The following is a 17,986-nucleotide window of genomic DNA, read 5'->3' on the forward strand; positions in this document are numbered from 1 at the left end:
CCTCCTTCCTCTCCGCAGACGTCGACAGACATCCGTACTTCACCCGGCGCGTATCCCCGATTACGCTACAGAAAACGACGCGTTTCTTTGTTCCTCTTTCAAGCCGCATGCCTTATCCTGAAATTGGAGGTCATGGCGGGGGGGGGGAGTGGCTACAAATGTTTTTTTGCAGGCCACGACAGGCGACTGTAACGAGAACGGCCGACCTGTTGTGTTGGGGTTTTTTTTGTTGCTTTGCTGCCACATATTTTATTTTGACATTTTAAAGTATTGCGATTCATTTTTCTCTATTAAATTTTACTTGCAGGGAGAAGATGGATTCCCAGGATTTAAAGGGGACATTGGGATTAAAGGTGACAGGGTGAGTGAGATATTATTGTGTACTTTATATATATAAATCTGAAATAAGCTTACGATCGAGTCCTCAGGAGCAAGTTATAGGAAGGTATAGCAGAATATGGAATTAGTGGATGTCCTAGGAGCATAAAAGTTTATACAAGGACAGCAAAGGAGGCTATTTTTATCATACGGAGACCTCAGCAACTGGCTCTTAGCAAATACCGGGGTCAAACAAGGTGACGTGCCGTCACCTCGACTGTTTATCATTCGTACTTTGATGGAATTCTCGGGTCAGATACTGCAATGGAAGATTGAATAAAATTAATAAAAACACGTAAATTCTGGTAGTAGTTCCCGCTGAGATGGAAAGGAAAACCGTTTTCAGGCGGATGGCTGGCTGCTATGTGACGTATTGTATATGAGAATGGATAAGAATGACGTGTGACCTCAGAGGCACACACAATGTAAGGACAACGCGAGAGAAGGTTGCAGACACGTGTGAGCATAAACCTGGCGATATTAGTATTATTACTGAAGAAATGTAACGGCACTCAAATTTGATATAACCGAATCTTAACTTGCCATCTTTTGTAAATTGTAAATTGTATTAACGTGCGGCGTCTCTATTCTACATCGTGTAAACATGTGTATACCCGTGTTCTTGATGACATGTTTACATCTGTATTTGTATTACTTGGTACAGGTACGTTTATTTTTATTTTACCGCTCCCGTAACATTTGGTCTGAATTGTTTGCATTTGGTTTTGCTCGGCACCAGATACGTTTTTTTTTTGCTTGAAGTAGAGACCTCTGGACTGCGTGACCTCTTACCTATCAATCAATCCGTAACATATTACCCACGACATACATTAATAAAGCATTTGACATGCATTGCATCGTATATGTAAATCAATATAGATATTTCATAGACATCTAAATGATTCCCCATTCTATGAATGCTCACGATCCGGGTCACGGTTCGCTTCAATAATTCATTTAATTTTCTTTCACCAACGTGAGCATGTTGAATCTCTGTTTACGTGATCCACACCGTGGAGTAAAAAACATGCAGAATGCACAGCCCCCTGCCAATCTACTGCATCTACTGCTGGATTAAGCCCCACCCCCCCTCCCGTGAGCCATGACAGTTGTTTGACCATACTTCACCACGCTTCGTGACTGGTGCGAGAAGGAGATGCCGAGAAACGGTCCAAAATACGGAGCATCTACGGCGCACTGAACGACGTATCGCGCCAGTAGAGTAGAGGGCATCCCCTTCTGAACCCGTGCCGGTGAAGTAATTACTACTAAATTTTGATTTAAAGCTTTCGTGACTGCAGGGATTCATATTATTGGCTATTTCGGTAAAGTCACGTAGAAGGGAAACAATAAAATAATACAAATATAAAACAATAAAATTCTCACGACGATTCGACTGCAACACAAGCAATCATCATCATTTGTGAAAACCACAGCAGTAGGCTCACATGACATTGACTTCTCCAAGACAGGTTCTTTGCAAGCCATCTGGCTGCCATGAGAGATTTGTTCATGAGGCTATCCACATATACAAACACAGAGACAATTTCAACCGAGAAGATGGATTCTGGCTTAGCAATCATTGGAAGGATTTGATAAACCATTTCGGGTCTTAATTGATTGTTCACGCTTACGGTGGCTTTCAGACCGCATCCATTATTTTCGTCTCCCCCCTCCTCTTTTCCAAACATAGATGGACTCGTCCATCTGAATAACTGCCAAATCGCTCTCCGTGGTGCTAACATAAAAAACGCCACTTTTTAAATTTTCTTGCTGTGGTTTTCACACCTGATCATGATTGCTTGTGTTGCAGTCGAAACGTCGTGATAATTTTATTGTTTTATATTTTTATTATTTTATTGTTTCCCTTCTACGTGACTTTACTGAAAGAACCAATAATATAATTACTACTAAATTTAAAGATGGTGATGTATAAGCAGGCTATGATGAAGGTGACTTGATTCTGTTTGAAAACTACTCGGGAGGAATGGTGGGGATGAGCTCTGAGGACATGGCTGGTGTAGCCGGAGCTGAGAAAATAATATGAAGGAACCCGAATCAGGGTTGTGCAAACGATGACATCTGATGCACTGTCCCCATGTGCTGCGATCAATGAACATTAGGGTACAGTGAGGGAAAAAAGTATTTGATCCCCTGCTGATTTTGTACGTTTGCCCACTGACAAAGAAATGATCAGTCTATAATTTTAATGGTAGGTTTATTTGAACAGTGAGAGACAGACAGCAACAATAAAATCCGGAAAAACGCATGTCAAAATGCTTTAATGAGGGAAATAAGTATTTTACCCCCTCTCAATCAGAAAGATTTCTGGCTCCCAGGTTTCTTTTATACAGGTAACGAGCTGAGATTAGGAGCACATTCTTAATGGGAGTGCTCCTAATCTCAGCTTGTTACCTGTATAAAAGGCACCTGTCCACAGAAGCAATCAATCAATCAGATTCAAAACTCTCCACCATGGCCAAGACCAAAGAGCTCTCCAAGGATGTCAGGGACAAGATTGTAGACCTACACAAGGCTGGAATAGGCTACAAGACCATTGCCAAGCAGCTTGGTGAGAAGGTGACAAACAGTTGGTGTGATTATTCGCAAATGGAAGAAACACAAAAGAACTGTCAATCTCCCTAGGCCTGGGGCTCCATGCAAGATCTCACCCCGTGGAGTTGCAATGATCATGAGAACGGTGAGAAATCAGCCCAGAACTACACGGGAGGATCTTGTCAATGATCTCAAGGCAGCTGGGACCATAGTCACCAAGAAAACAATTGGTAACACACTACACCGTGAAGGACTGAAATCCTGCAGCGCCTGCAAGGTCCCCCTGCTCATGAAATCACATATACATGCCCTTCTGAAGTTTGCCAATGAACATCTGAATGATTCAGAGGACAACTGGGTGAAAGTGTTGTGGTCAGATGAGACCAAAATGGAGCTCTTTGGCATCAACTCAACTCGCCGTGTTTGGAGGAGGAGGAATGCTGCCTATGACCCCAAGAACACCATCCCCACCGTCAAACATGGAGGTGGAAACATTATTCTTTGGGGGTGTTTTTCTGATAAGGGGACAGGACAACTTCACCACATCAAAAGGACGATGGACGGGACCATGTACCATCAAATCTTGGGTGAGAACCTTCTTCCCTCAGCCAGGGCATTGAAAATGGGTCGTGGATGGGTATTCCAGCATGACAATGACCCAAAACACACGGCCAAGGCAACAAAGGAGTGGCTCAATAAGAAGCACATTAAGGTCCTGGAGTGGTCTAGCCAGTCTCCTGACCTTAATCCCATAGAAAATCTGTGGAGGGAGCTGAAGGTTCGAGTTGCCAAACGTCAGCCTCGAAACGTTATTGACTTGGAGAAGATCAGCAAAGAGGAGTGGGACAAAATCCCTCCTGAGATGTGTACAAACCTGGTGGCCAACTACAAGAAACGTCTGACCTCTGTGATTGCCAACAAGGGTTTTGCCACCAAGTACTAAGTCATGTTTTGCAGAGAGTCAAATACTTATTTCCCTCATTAAAATGCAAATCAATTTATAACATTTTTGACATGCGTTTTTCTGGATTTTGTTGTTATTCTGTCTCTCACTGTTCAAATAAACCTACCATTAAAATTATAGACTGATAATTTCTTTGTCAGTGGGCAAACGTACAAAATCAGCAGGGGATCAAATACTTTTTCCCTCACTGTAAGCAGAAGTCCCGAGACTGACTCAGCAATGATTTGCACAGTGCCCAGGGTCCATGTATGGGTCGATAATAATTAATTGTTAATTGACATTATATTTCTCATTTCAATACATGTTACCCGATATCGTTTGAGGAGGGCTGCAATAAGGAAATGAGGTGTGAAGGAATTATCACTGTGGCTTTTTCGCTACAAAAAAAACTAATCTAAACTAACCAGAATTATTGACAAAATGTTAATTGTGCTTATGAATGATATTAGATCCGCGCCTTATTGTCCTCATGGGGAAATAAAGTCACCGTTAGATTTTTGTTATCGGTGGGGCAGTAGCACAGTGAAAGATTTCCCTAGGATATTCATGACAGATTAATCATACACGGACGTCGCCATTGTGTCGCGGTTACCACCTTATATTTGCAATTGGAAAGTCGCTGGCTCGATGTCCGGGCCCGGCAGTTAAAACAATGGACCCCGTCCACCCAAGCGGGATACATTGAGTTCACCAGGGTCGCGTGTGGTGGGGTAAAATGTGGGTATTCCCACCTCTTCCCAGGCGTTTGGCCAGCTATGGAAGAGTAGGCCAAAAAAACCTCCAGAAGGCCTCTCTAGGGCTCCCTGCAGTGGAGGGCCCTTCCGTCAGCAGCTGCGTGAGCAAGCAATTGCAGAGCTGCAATTTATTCTTTCATCTATTTTCTACATATTTTATGATGAGTCAAAATCAAAGTGATTTGCTGCTCAAATGAGCACCGAGGCAGTTTTCATCTCCCGTTTACAGCCCTGAGCCAGTGGTGAAAATTCCAAATTTCAGGTGCGAGTCTGCCCACAGCACAATCACACTGTGGACTTCGCCACGAAGCGGTCCCCATTGAACCTACCCATAGGGATGACGGAATGATGAGCCAACCTCCAACCAGGATTCGAACTCGCGGGGGGCCTTCCGATTGCGAGCCGCTCGCTCCGCCGCTGCGCCGACCTGGACTTCGCATTTTTCACTGGGACTTCGCTCCGGATGCGTCCGCTCGGGCGATTGCGGTTGGTTAAAACGGCCCTTCCTCCGTAGATCTACTCACAGCCTGCATGCCATCGCCACTCGTCCGAGGTCTCAGCCAGCTTGATGCCCCCCTCGGCTACAAATCACGTGGTCCCCCCCCCCCCACCGATGGGCAATGCAATTAGCGAGGGGCGCTTCTCTCACTCGCACCTCGTAGGTGCAGGTGGCCGATTAACGCCGGCACTTGTAGTCGGGGGGGGGGGGGGGTGGTGGAATTCAAGGCGGCTCAGCGAGCCCCGTACCTCGTTACTCGTGAAGGCGATTCGGGCGTGCGCTCACGGCAAACGGCGCCGTAAATCATCGCCCTCCTTAGAATTCCAAGCGGAGCCGCGCATAAATACCGCGACGAGCAACTCCCCGTATGCTTTCGGTAAAAAAGAAAAAACCTAATAAGCTGCTGCAAGGAGATGAAAAATACTCGGGCCCGGGCGCTCGCTCCTGAAAATAAAATGTATCGTCGCGAAGCCAGTTTCAAATTGGGTAAAAGTTCCGAAGAGAATTATGCCACCAGTGGTCGTAGCACTAACGGGCGCTGCCTCGTTGGAAGAGTCCGCGGAGAGTGATTTAACTCTTCTGCGTGAAAACTCAATGGTGCGAAGTAAAGCATTTAGGCGATGGAAAGTTATTGGATTAAAGAATAATGTGATATGATTTTTTTGCAAGGGACGCTGATCATGTTGAAGGACTATCTATGTACACTGTCCAAAATATCTACTGGCGCTTAAGGGTGTTAAATAACCGTGATGTTCCGAAGGCTGGCGACATCGCTTCGGCTCAGATAATTGTATACCCGTTTCTTGGTTGCGTGTTGGTAAATCTCGTGTGGGGTGCTCGCGGGCGTCCGCGTGCGTGTGTCTCCATGGTGGTCGCTAACAGCATTCATCGCGACTGCCAATGCAGGCAGCACAGGCATATCTCTATCTCTCTGTCTTTGCAAATACTTTTTACAGTGCGTGGCAAAAGACTGCATGACGGCTAGCGCAGTGCACTACAATCTCGGCAACCTCGGTTCAATTCCTGACCAAGAAAAAATCGTAAAATATAGTTCTCGGAAACTTTGCCGCCCTTAGGTGGACGCGGGCTTAAAAGTTTGCGTATTGACCTGTGTCGTACGGTGACCTGTTCTGGGTATGAAGTGAAACTGCAACCGGCAATGGTGTCACCTAAACACGCTTACGTGGACGGCAAGGTGGAACCACCTGAGTTGTCCTCGCTTAGTCGTGACTCAAGAACACAAGGGCGAGGTGAAGGGTAGGAGCGAGATGCGATGGAACGGAGGGAAGCGCGGCCCATGAGCTTGCTCTTGAGCAGAGACATAAAAAATTAGACTGCGCATGCACCTCCATGTGCGGAGCTTTGCCACAGGTTGAGTGGTATTGGGTGCAGGTCTACGATACGAAGCGTCACAGGGATGAGATGTTATCTCCCTCGTCTGGTATGCAGGAGGTCGTGGGTTCGATCCCGACCCTGACGCCTGTGTGCTTGTCGTTTGCATCTCTCTGTTCCCGTGGTCGCGTGGAATTTTTCTCCGGGTCCTTCCGATTTCCCTCTCCACATGTAAAAACGTACGTTTAGATTATTTGGCTGCTACTATAAATTGTCAGGTGATAAACCACTTTGTTGAGCTAATATTTGTGGCGAAGTCGCTTCTGAAAAAAGAGCGATATGGCTCGGTGGGCTTTACGTTGGTAGAATAATAAGTGTAAACAGTGTAGGCTGTGGAAAGTGGGACCAGATGGGATAGAGCCATGAACCTGCCCTTTGCTTTGATAACTTAACGAAAAAAATTGATGTTATCCTCAGCAGCAACGCAAAGACAAAGGTGGCTCGGTTTGGCGCAGCCCCACCCAGTGCCACTCCATGTGCTACAACCAGCCCTGCATTTTGCGATCACTAGAAGAACTGGGGCAGAAAAAAATGTCTTTCATCTGTGATGAATGAGGTCGCGTGTGTGTGTTTGCGTGCGTGCAGGGCGAGAACGGACCAGCGGGCCCTCGCGGAGAAGATGGGCCAGAGGGCCCCAAGGGGCGCATTGGGCCCACGGGAGACCATGGGCCCGGGGGCCCATCTGGCGAGAAGGTGACCCCAGTCTGCTCATCGTGTTTTGCCGGCTTGCTAAAAAAACGGCATCGCCCCCCCCTCTCCCCCCGCTCTGCCCCGCCCCCCCAGCCCCCCCCCCCATCCCCCCTCCATCACTGCTGCATTGCACAAATCAATACACTCCACTTTTATAGCTTCTCATTATATTAGCGCGGCCTTCAAAAAATACCCTCACCACCGTCATCATCGACACTGCTTCCTGATAACAGGAATGTAAGCATGTGCCGTGCTAACACTCAGAGCTCTGGTCCGCTGTAATTAACGAAGAGGCAGCAGTTTTCTTCATTTCTAATTGTGATCGGCTTCGTCCCTGCGAATGATTTCAACGCACTTTACTGCATACGTGGATATTTGATTATACAGAGTGTGTGCTCTCGTCCGCGTGGAGGCTGCTTATCTGTTTGGCTTTCGTTGCTACGCGGCGTGGGAAATGTATTGCAAAAGATATCGTTTCTTCTCGTCTAAAAAAAAAAGTGTTTTTCCGTCGTCATAAATGCGGGAAGGGCCCTCGTTTTACCTTGAGAGCAACATACCATTTTACATTTGATCATGCTAGCCAGTGTTTGTACCCATGTTACGCTGCTTAATTTGTTGACCTGAGCATCACCAACATTATTATTATCATCATAGTGACCGCAATTGTCATGATCTCCCTCCACTTCATCGCTCCCCAGCAACACACCACTCACCTCTTCTTTGGTTCTTTCGGTAACGTCACGTAGAATGAGAATAAAATAATAAATTGATAAAATAAAATAACACAATAATGCTCATCGCCATCTCCGCCGCCACCTTTATCACCACTTCCAATGTTGAAAGGCACTGCATAAATGGCTTATTTTCATCTTAACAATCTTTAAATTTTGTTCTTAATCTTCATCACAAATTGTTATAGCGATTGGGAAAATGTCTCCTGTCGTACCATATTGCCATTAGCTTTTAAAACGATTTCTATGATCTCATTGGCCAGAAGTTGCATTATTTTTCTTTAAGTTTGACAGCTAATTTATTACAGCTGCAAAACCTGCCTCCACGCTCCCTCCGCTGTGCTCTAATGGAACTCTTTCTCAGAGCTTTAATGTCTACCGTTGCGAGAGATTTCATGCTTTGTTTCTCTCTTGTTTTGTTTTTATACAATAACGCACATTGAGAAGAACACAGGGGAAGAAAAAAAACCCAAACCAATATTCCAGAGATTTCGTGCAATTTTTATACTTAATGGTCTCTGTTTTGGGTCCATAAAAAGCCATCTGTGTTGTAAAAATGCAACAGTTATAATAATCTCCCGTGAAAAAAACCCCGTTAATGTGTTGGTATAAATAAAATTATATGCTACATTAACCCGTATACATATGAGAATGGGCTAGTCAGCAACTAATATTGAATTACAATTAACATTTTCAGAGGAGACCAGGCTATTAAAGCTCCTGTCTTTATAATAATAGGGCTTTCCTTCTTGTGTGTGCTGGTAATATAACATTTTGAAAACATCCTAACCTTGTCGGGATTAAGAGATGTATTTCAATGTGCTGCAGATGCCATAAACTCTCAAAATGAGATATAGATTACAAAAAAACAGATGTTTCACCCATTATCTATCTACTGCTGGATGAACCCCCCCCCCCCCTCTTCATACCATCAGTCATGGGGGAGGGAATTGTTTGACCATACTTCAGTGTCAGTTCGGCCTGGCGAGGCGCTGTCCCACGGTTGTGAAAGTAAGAAGTGCCATTGCTGAATATAATCACCCCCAACTGCCAAAAAATACAGATGGTCCAATATACACCTGGGGAGGGAATGCCATGACCTCCACCTGACCTCGCCACCGAACTGCCGCTCACTGCTGGGTTCAGTGCCTGGGTTCACACACCATTAGCTCTCACTGTTGAGCTGGTCATTACGTAACATGTCTAGGCACGCATCGTTTTATTTATTTATTTTCTTTCTAAGTTCACGGCAAATTCCATCGGAAACGAATAGTGGAAACACGCATCAAAGCACGTGCAGGTGATCGCAACTGATTGAGCGCGCGAGTGACCGATGGGGGATTCTATTGGTGCTTTCGAATGGCTGGAACTTGGTGTAAATGATAGATTCCGACAAAAGCTTCGTCATTACCATCAGCCGAGTTCTTCCTACTGCTGGACCAATGCCTCTCAAAGCCATGGTCATCCATCACTCGTTTGTGTACGCGCGATCCGATGTCATCACTCCGTCTCCATGGTAGGCATATCCTCTGGGGCATCTTCACTCCTCTGACAGCTACTGCGCATCATCCCTTCCCGTGATCTGCCCTACGCAAGCCAGATCACCTCTGTTGTCGGTCTTCATCGTGCCTTTCGTGCCTTGCGTGGGATTTTGACTGCACACCTTGAAAACTCATGTTTGTTTTCTTTATTTGAGCCCCAAAATGAGGTTTGCAGCACCATGTATCCTATAGATTATCTAAGGCTCCTCCTCCTCATGGGCAATAATACCTGGGGGCCGTTGTTCCTGGCAGATATATGGCATGCTTCAGCCTCGTCTCAAACGCCCCCATAGAACCAGGGCAGCCTCCCGCTATATGAACCAAGAGCACCTGCAGCAAGTGGCGAGCGTGCTACCACTGGGCCATGTCCACCGGCCCATGCCCGTGTGTCCACGTGACCCCTATGGTGGCCGTGTGTCCACATGACCAGTGTGGTGCCCGTGTGCCCACGTGGCCCGTGTGGTGTCTGTGCCCATGTGTCCACGTGATCCACGTGGTGGCCATACCCGTGTGACCCAAGAGGGCGACTGGTTTCACTCGTAGAGCAAATTCAGCCTAAAGTTTTATCTTGTTTTAAGTCTCACGATAAGCACTTTCAAAAATATACTGTATATGATCCCGAACAATCAACTAACGAAAGTAATTTGCTTCCCTGTTGAGCATCATACGAAAAAAAAACCCAGTGTGAAGAAAGCAAAGGTCACTACTAGTAACTTGTATGCGGTGTCATTCTATCAGGTCTTGTCACCATGTCTTACGCCCTTCTTCTAGGAATATGTCCCATGCATGTTCACGTACTCCGGCCTCTAGACCCAATAATTAATCTATTAAATGTCTAATTTACTACCCAGTCCTTGCTGCCTCCCCTCTGATGCATGACGCTATGGATTGGTGGGATATAATAATTCTCTTACCGAATAATATTTCATTTGTTGTACTTGTAATTTACAGCTCACTCAAGCTAAATATGTGCCGCTGCATTTCATCATGTATAGGCGGAATAGGTAGTGCTTCGCTTGGGTTACGTAATGCACGGTGTTGAACAGGTTGATTCGTGTGTGTGGTGTGTGTGTGTATTTGTGTGTGCATCCATCGTGCGCCGTGCCGGCCTTCATAGGTGCTCACTAACAGCACATGCCCCAACAGCCTGTTAAGGTTATACGGGGGATCTTTGCATCCACTGATATGTTTTATTTTTTCATCAGGGTAAGCTTGGAGTACCCGGATTACCAGGCTATCCTGGCAGGCAAGGGCCAAAGGTATGGAAATCAATATTAATTATGTCTTTACATACACACACTCGCACAGAGCGTACGTATACTGAACACATCGAAAGAACAGTTTAACATTAAGACGATTACTTATTTTGTTGGTTAATGTCTCGGGATATGTGGTCAATATGCATGTAAACCATTGATTTTATCCCGTATAATATACGTTTTCATTGCAAAACAAAATGTAATTGAATGTTTGCATTTGTTTCAGCTAACATTATGAACGTCAATAACGTATCTTCCTTTCATTTGTTTAATCTTTGCTTGCAATCGATGTCAAAAAGTAAGATGCATACTAAAGCTGTCGCGATGAAATACCTGCCCCCAATAAAAAGGTCCCTTCGAACAATGCCAAAATGAGCAGCTCAAAAGATTCTCCAGTGCTTTCGGCTTATGCCGCGTGTCGTCCGGCACGATGTCCGACGTTTCGCTACACGTGCTCTGCTGGTTCCTGAAGAAGCTTCCTGGCACGTCGAGGGAAACGTTGGACATTTACGCCGGACAACACGCGGTACAAGATGAAAACACATGGTTGGAGAGCCGTACGGCACAACTACGATAATTTGCTCTAAAATAAATTGTCGGTGTCTGCTGCATTGCTCGTAAAGGATTCACGTGTCTAAATCAACGAGAAACCTTTCGGCCGATGTTCAATTTTCTGAAAAATTTGATGTTTGTTTTGGTCAGGGCTCCACCGGTTTCCCAGGATTCCCTGGGGCGAACGGAGAGAAGGGTGCCAGGGTAAGAGATGTAAAAGCAATCATGAGCCTCGCCCGGTCTTATCACTGCTGGCTGATTGTCAAACATACGCGACCAACATTGCACTTACAGATGACTAATCACTTTAAAGCCATAGAACATGCCGCATTTTGTCCTGTACACACACTCGGCAGAGTCGTAATGGATTAGCCAATGCCTTACCACGGCATGTAAGCAATTTTGCGTGCAGTGCCATTGTATATTTATGTGACCTTCAATCTCTGATGGAATCAATTAATCATTACTGGGACTTTGTATGAAAATGCTGCCATCATTTCAATCATAAAACGAAGTGAAATGTGAACAATAGCATGCTCGTAAATCTTTGATTTGTCCTTTAGGACATGAAGATGCGGGCTGTTTATTGAATAAAACTTTCTTGACAGTTACTAAACGCCTCTAAATTTAGAAAAAGCAGTGAGGATCCCGATGTTTGTATATTTTTACCCGACGTCTATTGATTTATTAGCCTCTGTGTTGGCGTTGACAGACCCCCCCCCCTAAAAGTAGGAGTCAGCATAAGGAAGGAAACGGCACACTTTCAAATTGAGCACTTCAGCCGCTGCATGTGCAGCGCTTCATGAAGAATGCTGAACAATAAACAACGCTTCATAAATAATGCTCAATAAACAACGCTCAATAATAAACAGCGGGCAGCCGTGCTCTGCGTGCGTTCTCGGTGGGCAGAGTTGAATTTCTAGGTCCCGCTCGCGCTCGTCAAAACGTTGTCGCCAGTGTAAATGGAGTCAGATTGTTTAAAATTGTATTTGAGTTCATTCACCGTCTTAGTCTCGTCGACTTCAAATACAAGGCCTAGTCTGTCATTTTCTGAGTGTAGTCGACAACAGGAGCAATGAATTTAGTCATTCTTATTTTTTAAGTGATGGCAGGGAAATTCGCCACACCCAGCATTATCAGGTCAGCCAATCCTTGAACTCAGTAAACTTTGTAAGTCATTTTATATTCAGCATAGGGTGGTCTTTTCAAATCCCCCCGGGCTCTGTATACCCGGCATTATATATTGGTACACAGTAGGTCAGTGGGCAGGTTGCATATGGTGGGGGAAAGTGTGGGGATTATGAGCAACTTATGGGTGGCATGGAAGAGGAGGCGATCTATCTGCTAGAGGTGCTCCCCTAAGCTCCTTCTACTGGAGGCCCTTCTACCAGCAGTGACATAAGCAAAACTTGCAGGGGCTGCACCTGTACACTTTCATGTTGCTGGCTTGACGGGCGATTTAAGAAACGTGTCCATCGTTTCAGCCCGCGTGCCAGGAAATCAAATCGAACTGGCAACCTCAGTCCAGTCTGCTAAGCGTGACGCCAAGGCAGGCAGCATCATATACCGCAAAGCCCACTTTAAGTCCAAAAAACATAATTTTATTGTGAGATGGAATAACCCCTTCAGGTTGTGATGGAATAACATTCAACAGTTGCGACTTCTCCAATGTCCTGGTTTGCCAACGTAGGATTTACAAGGCATCAAAGAGTTTTTTTTTTTACAATAAAATATCTAAACCTGAAAAAGCCATTGGGTGTTGTGGACTATGCATATGAAAAACGAGCCACTCTGTGGAAACTATCCTAGCGTGAAGGTCGACCAGAACTTGGTTGAAACTGTCTGAACCATCGTCTTGGCATGTCCGGTCTGTTGGGAAATCCTCTGCCAGCGCACGTGATGACATTAGCTGAGTTATTATTGAGAGGAGTCTCGTAAGTCTCTGAGAATTTACAAGGTACGGGAGGTGGCTCCGTTCTGAATTTAAAACCGGTCAAAACTTTCACAAGCTGTTCCGTGTCTGCTGAGGAATATGTTTTTGGTACTTGAGCATTATAATATTTTAGTTAAACATTTTTTGTAGCGATATAACATGTGTGTATCTATATATATAACGTTCATGATAGAGGTTTTTTGGGTTAGATCGCGTAAATATATAAATGTTTCGTTAAAACCCGCCACCACCCGACACAGCCAACTAGTAAGGGGTTGTCACGTAAACAGAACGTGGCCAATTCGTCACTAGTACAGCACACCGGTGTGTTGGAGAGCCAAGCCACAAAATTTACAATCTGAGTACGACGTTTCGCCAGTAATTACAACTAGCTTCATCAGGCGACAGCCAGATTTGTGGAGAAGTCCACCTGTTTCGTTCCTTATATAGAGGCGTAGATGTGGTAACCACGCTTCTGTGCTCTTGCACAATGTGGGGGGGGGGGGGGATTACTGAGGCAACGTACATTATGCATGTGCATTATGCAGGCCCTTTGAACTTGTTCTTCCTGTCTATTGTGTGTATTAAAATAGCCCGTACCAACGGTAATCCCTATTGAAGTACGCTGCCCTTTGTAGGCATGCATTTAAATAATGTATGATTTGTTGATTCGCTTCCAAGCAGCACTAAGGCGGTAGCTATCCGAACTGTAAATTTTATTTATTTATTTCAATTTCGATAGGTTATCTAATTAGTCTTGGCCAGTAGTAGCTCGTTTTGCACAACACTTCACTATGATCAAAATCAATTGAATGTCCTTGTTGACACGCGTGTTCTGCTACTGCTGACAGTTGTATTTGGGAGAATTTAATATTTCTCTGATGTTCTTTTAGTCTCGTGCTGATCATTCGTCCTGTTTGCCCAACATAACATTTACCACACGCGCACTTAATCTTGTACACACCAGCTGTTGAAAGCTTCGGTAATACATCTTTTGTAGCAGAAATTATTTTTTGTATTTTATGTACCGTGCCAAATCTGACTCGGATGTTTTGTTTTTTACAAACATCTGGCTAGTTTATCAGTTACTCCCGCAATGTACGGTATTTTAAACGTTTTAAATTTCTACACATTTATATATTTACGCGATCTAACCCCAAAAAACCTCTGTTATGGATGATATTGGTCACGAAAGCCTACTTGTTAAACTGTCTAACCCATATATTACATTGTCTTGTGTACTAATTAATGTCATATTATTTTCATATAGGGCCCAGCAGGAAAACTAGGACTGGGTGGACAACGAGGACCTGGAGTAAGTTGAATATAACATTCTCATTATCAATATAATTGATGATGAATCTACTGCTGGATGAAGGCCTCTCCAAGCTTAAACCAATTTGTCTTTTTACAGCTCTCTGAGCTCGTTCTCTCTCTCTCTCTCAGACAGCTATACAGCACAACGACCACAACCACGAAAAATATGCATAGTAGTCCGCGTATATATACTTATATACAGTTACCAGTTAGCGAAATGTTAATGTGGAAGTTCCGGCATGAAACCTATTTGTCCTGCAGCCCATGGTAACTGCCGTTTCCCCTCTGCAGAAACATCCTAGAGCGGGAATAGAAACTGTGCTGTTCCAACAAGTGTCGATGTGCCATAATGTCGTACACTGGCCCGTTTTGACTCTTGTACGTACTAAATTACCACAATTCCGTATTGACCATACTTCACCATGCTGGCCATTGTGGATGAGTGAAGGGCGATCTTACAAATATTAGCTGTGGCTGGGAATTTAAATCAGGCTTTCCAGGTCCATAGCACAGACCGCTACCCACTGCACGACCACTCTACCCCATCATATTTATATTTGAATGTGTTTCATAAATTACCCGCAAGCTTATTGACATTTGCGTTTTATAAATGAATGGCAGCGCGTGCGTAAACCGTGACTGCATATCAATCCTGACGAATACATTTGGCCAAAACAAACAAAAAAATGTTAAATTAGAAACTATTCTGGGTAAGAAAAATAATGTGTCTGCTCGAGCCGATAAGGTCACTATGGCCACTTGTATTATTTTGTTATACACACTATTGCACCGATATTATTAATCAGATACGAGCCAAAAACTTGACTTGTATCTGTTTGCGGTGCCACGCAGCAGAATACAGTAAATGTGCATTGTCCGGAGATACGTTTTTTTATTATTAATTTGCACAGCAGTTGAAATCACTATCCTGTGGTATCTGTTGAATGGGGTTATCATTCGTGTTTCTCAATGCAGCACGTTAGCAAATTGTCCGTGTTGGAGATAACCTGCTATTAAGATAAAACTCCGACGCTGTTGCGAGAGCCTCGGTGGGAACGGTGCTTTGTCTTTTGAACCCTGTTTTTGAGACGATTTTTCTTTTTCAAGGGACCCAGGGGTGAGAGAGGACAAAGAGGACCGACGGGGAAGGCCGGCCCCAAGGTTAGAAGAGAAGACGTCGCCGCGTATAAAAGCGCCCCCACATCTTTTTAAACGCGAGCAAAGCTTGGAACCATCGTCACCCAAATATGCCCCCCGGCTAATGGGATCGCTCCTTTTGCTTTACGTGTGCTATGTTGAAACGTACGTACGTTGAACTTCTTTCACACCGTGCGTAGCCAACCGTGCTAATCGGAGGTGCGGGGTAAGGACAACAAACTCAACACAAAAATCAGTCCGAAAAAAGCATATATAAGCAGACCTACTTTCCCATCTCTTAATAGGTAAGTAAATAAAAAAACGAGCTTTAATCCATCAGCCCAGTGGCTTTCCAGTTCAATATTATCCAGCAGCATTTGTTTAAGCAAGCAAACTCCTGACCAGGTTCGACCTACTGTTTTGACCCATAATGCTCAACAACGATGCATGAATCCCAGCAACATGTGTTTAAAAAAGTCTGACTCATCGAGAAAACACAGGCTTTGCCATTTCTGGCAATAATGCAGGTGTCCAAACACCAAAAAGACACACTATTGCAAGGAATCAAGTCTGCACTTCCGATTAGCACGGTTGGAAACGTACGGTGCAAAAGAAGTTCAACATACATACACACATTAACCACACGTGCTTGTGGTAAAACATGCGAATAAAATGTGCTTTGATAATGTATGCATTGTCCCTGAAACTGATTGGGCTACACCAGAGACATCCTACTCCTTTATGGCCTTGTCTCACCAGTGTTAGACTGGAGAACGTCAAAATACTTCGATATTTGCGTTGCCTTCAAGCACGAAAATAAAATCACATTACACAGGAATTTTTTTTGTTACTTAATATCGATACATTACAATGCTACGGACATCTTTCTGTAGCAGAGCTTGTAGGTAAGTAATGTGGCCTAATGTGTAAATAATGATGGTCACTTGAAGCCACCTCGGCTGTGTTTCTTCCATGAGCCATTCGCTAACACACGGGGTGATACTCTGCTCTGCGAGAGTTACAGATGCCTCCTTTGTCTTGTGACAGGACTCTGATGGCTCGATTGGAATACATTTGGGAAAAAGGCCAAAACATATATATATTTAATTCTGGTTGTGAGTAGGGCACTCTGGAAACCCACTAACCACCCGGATGCTTTAAGGACGCTGTAATATGCTAAAATGCTAAGTTGGATTCGTTCGAGCACTTTCTTACGATTGGCGTCTTAGTTTGACATGCAGTTAAATATTTGCGACTGCATGGTGACCAACGTGGGGAATGAACACGCTGTTGTGTTGACGCCGTCAGTTGCGTGATTGTTAAATGACTCGTCGTAAATTGGGAAAGTGTCAGCTAAAATATCACTGTGCAGGCTAAATAGAGTAGTGGGATTGCAAATGTTCTAAATGTGTACGTATGCTCTGCAGCGTCCTGTTATCTTTCCATGCAAAGATTGATTTTTTTTACATACATCGGTTTGGTTTCTGTGGTAAGGATTTGAAACCAAATGATATATAAATTGAATTAGTTGAATTTTCATTGCCTGAGATGATGATGCTTCACTTGCCCTTCTACAGTGTTAAAAGTAGGCATTCGATACGACCGTACCGAATATTTCCTCGTCTCAGTCTGCGAACGTTGCTTTCATTCTGTGGTTACGCGGTACTTTTAGATTTCGTTTTATTTTTTTTCCCCCTGTACGTGTCATACATACAAAGTTTCATCGTTTTATATTACTGATTTTATTATTATGTTCACAAAATGCACTCTCATATCGCTGCACACATGATTGTGCATTTCGATCTGGAGTAATACAAATGGGCCCATGTTCAATAAGCGCGATGCCATCGGCGTAAAAGGCATTTTTTTCTGTCTGCCTTCATTTCTTTAAGCGAAGCATTATGAAATTGAGGTGGCACACAATAAAGCCATAATACCGGTTTCCCAACTGCCGTGACGTTGAAGGTGGGACAATACTCCGCTCGCGATTTTCAGGGTTGAATTTAATTAAATGTGAGTTACCAAAAGCGTGTGCCTTAGATATTTTTGTTCTTACTTTACTTATTTGTCTTGCTACACAGGGCAGCTCTGGTGGAGATGGACCACCAGGACCACCTGGTGAGAGGGTAAGAACAGTCTGACACCACTTTATTCGAGAGAGGTAGCAATTTGCTACAAATCGCCTGTGTCGGCATTATCGTAGCTACGGAGACAAAGTGGGAAAGGGAATCCACACTTTCATTTTAAGTCAACAAAATTCTCTTTGTGCGCTCATAAGAATTTATTCTGAGCAAAACTCAATA

General features: G+C 44.3%; 1 protein-coding gene across 4 annotated transcripts in view; it reads left to right on the forward strand.

The window, feature by feature from the left end:
• LOC116944881 (collagen alpha-1(XI) chain-like) overlaps nt 1-17,986 on the forward strand; it is a 176,649-nt gene that overhangs the window by 89,869 nt on the left and 68,794 nt on the right. For all 4 annotated transcript variants that reach the window (XM_076068804.1, XM_032958737.2, XM_076068805.1 and 1 more), the window contains 7 exons: nt 308-361; nt 7,109-7,216; nt 10,691-10,744; nt 11,447-11,500; nt 14,500-14,544; nt 15,654-15,707; nt 17,765-17,809. In XM_076068804.1, the coding sequence (XP_075924919.1) occupies nt 308-361; nt 7,109-7,216; nt 10,691-10,744; nt 11,447-11,500; nt 14,500-14,544; nt 15,654-15,707; nt 17,765-17,809 (414 nt within the window). The remainder of the gene's footprint in view (nt 1-307; nt 362-7,108; nt 7,217-10,690; nt 10,745-11,446; nt 11,501-14,499; nt 14,545-15,653; nt 15,708-17,764; nt 17,810-17,986) is intronic.

The sequence above is a fragment of the Petromyzon marinus genome, chromosome 22 (assembly GCF_048934315.1).
Source record: "Petromyzon marinus isolate PM22_M1 ecotype Great Lakes invasive population chromosome 22, UKy_Petmar_22M1.pri1.0, whole genome shotgun sequence".
In the NCBI taxonomy this organism is placed as follows: domain Eukaryota; kingdom Metazoa; phylum Chordata; class Hyperoartia; order Petromyzontiformes; family Petromyzontidae; genus Petromyzon; species Petromyzon marinus.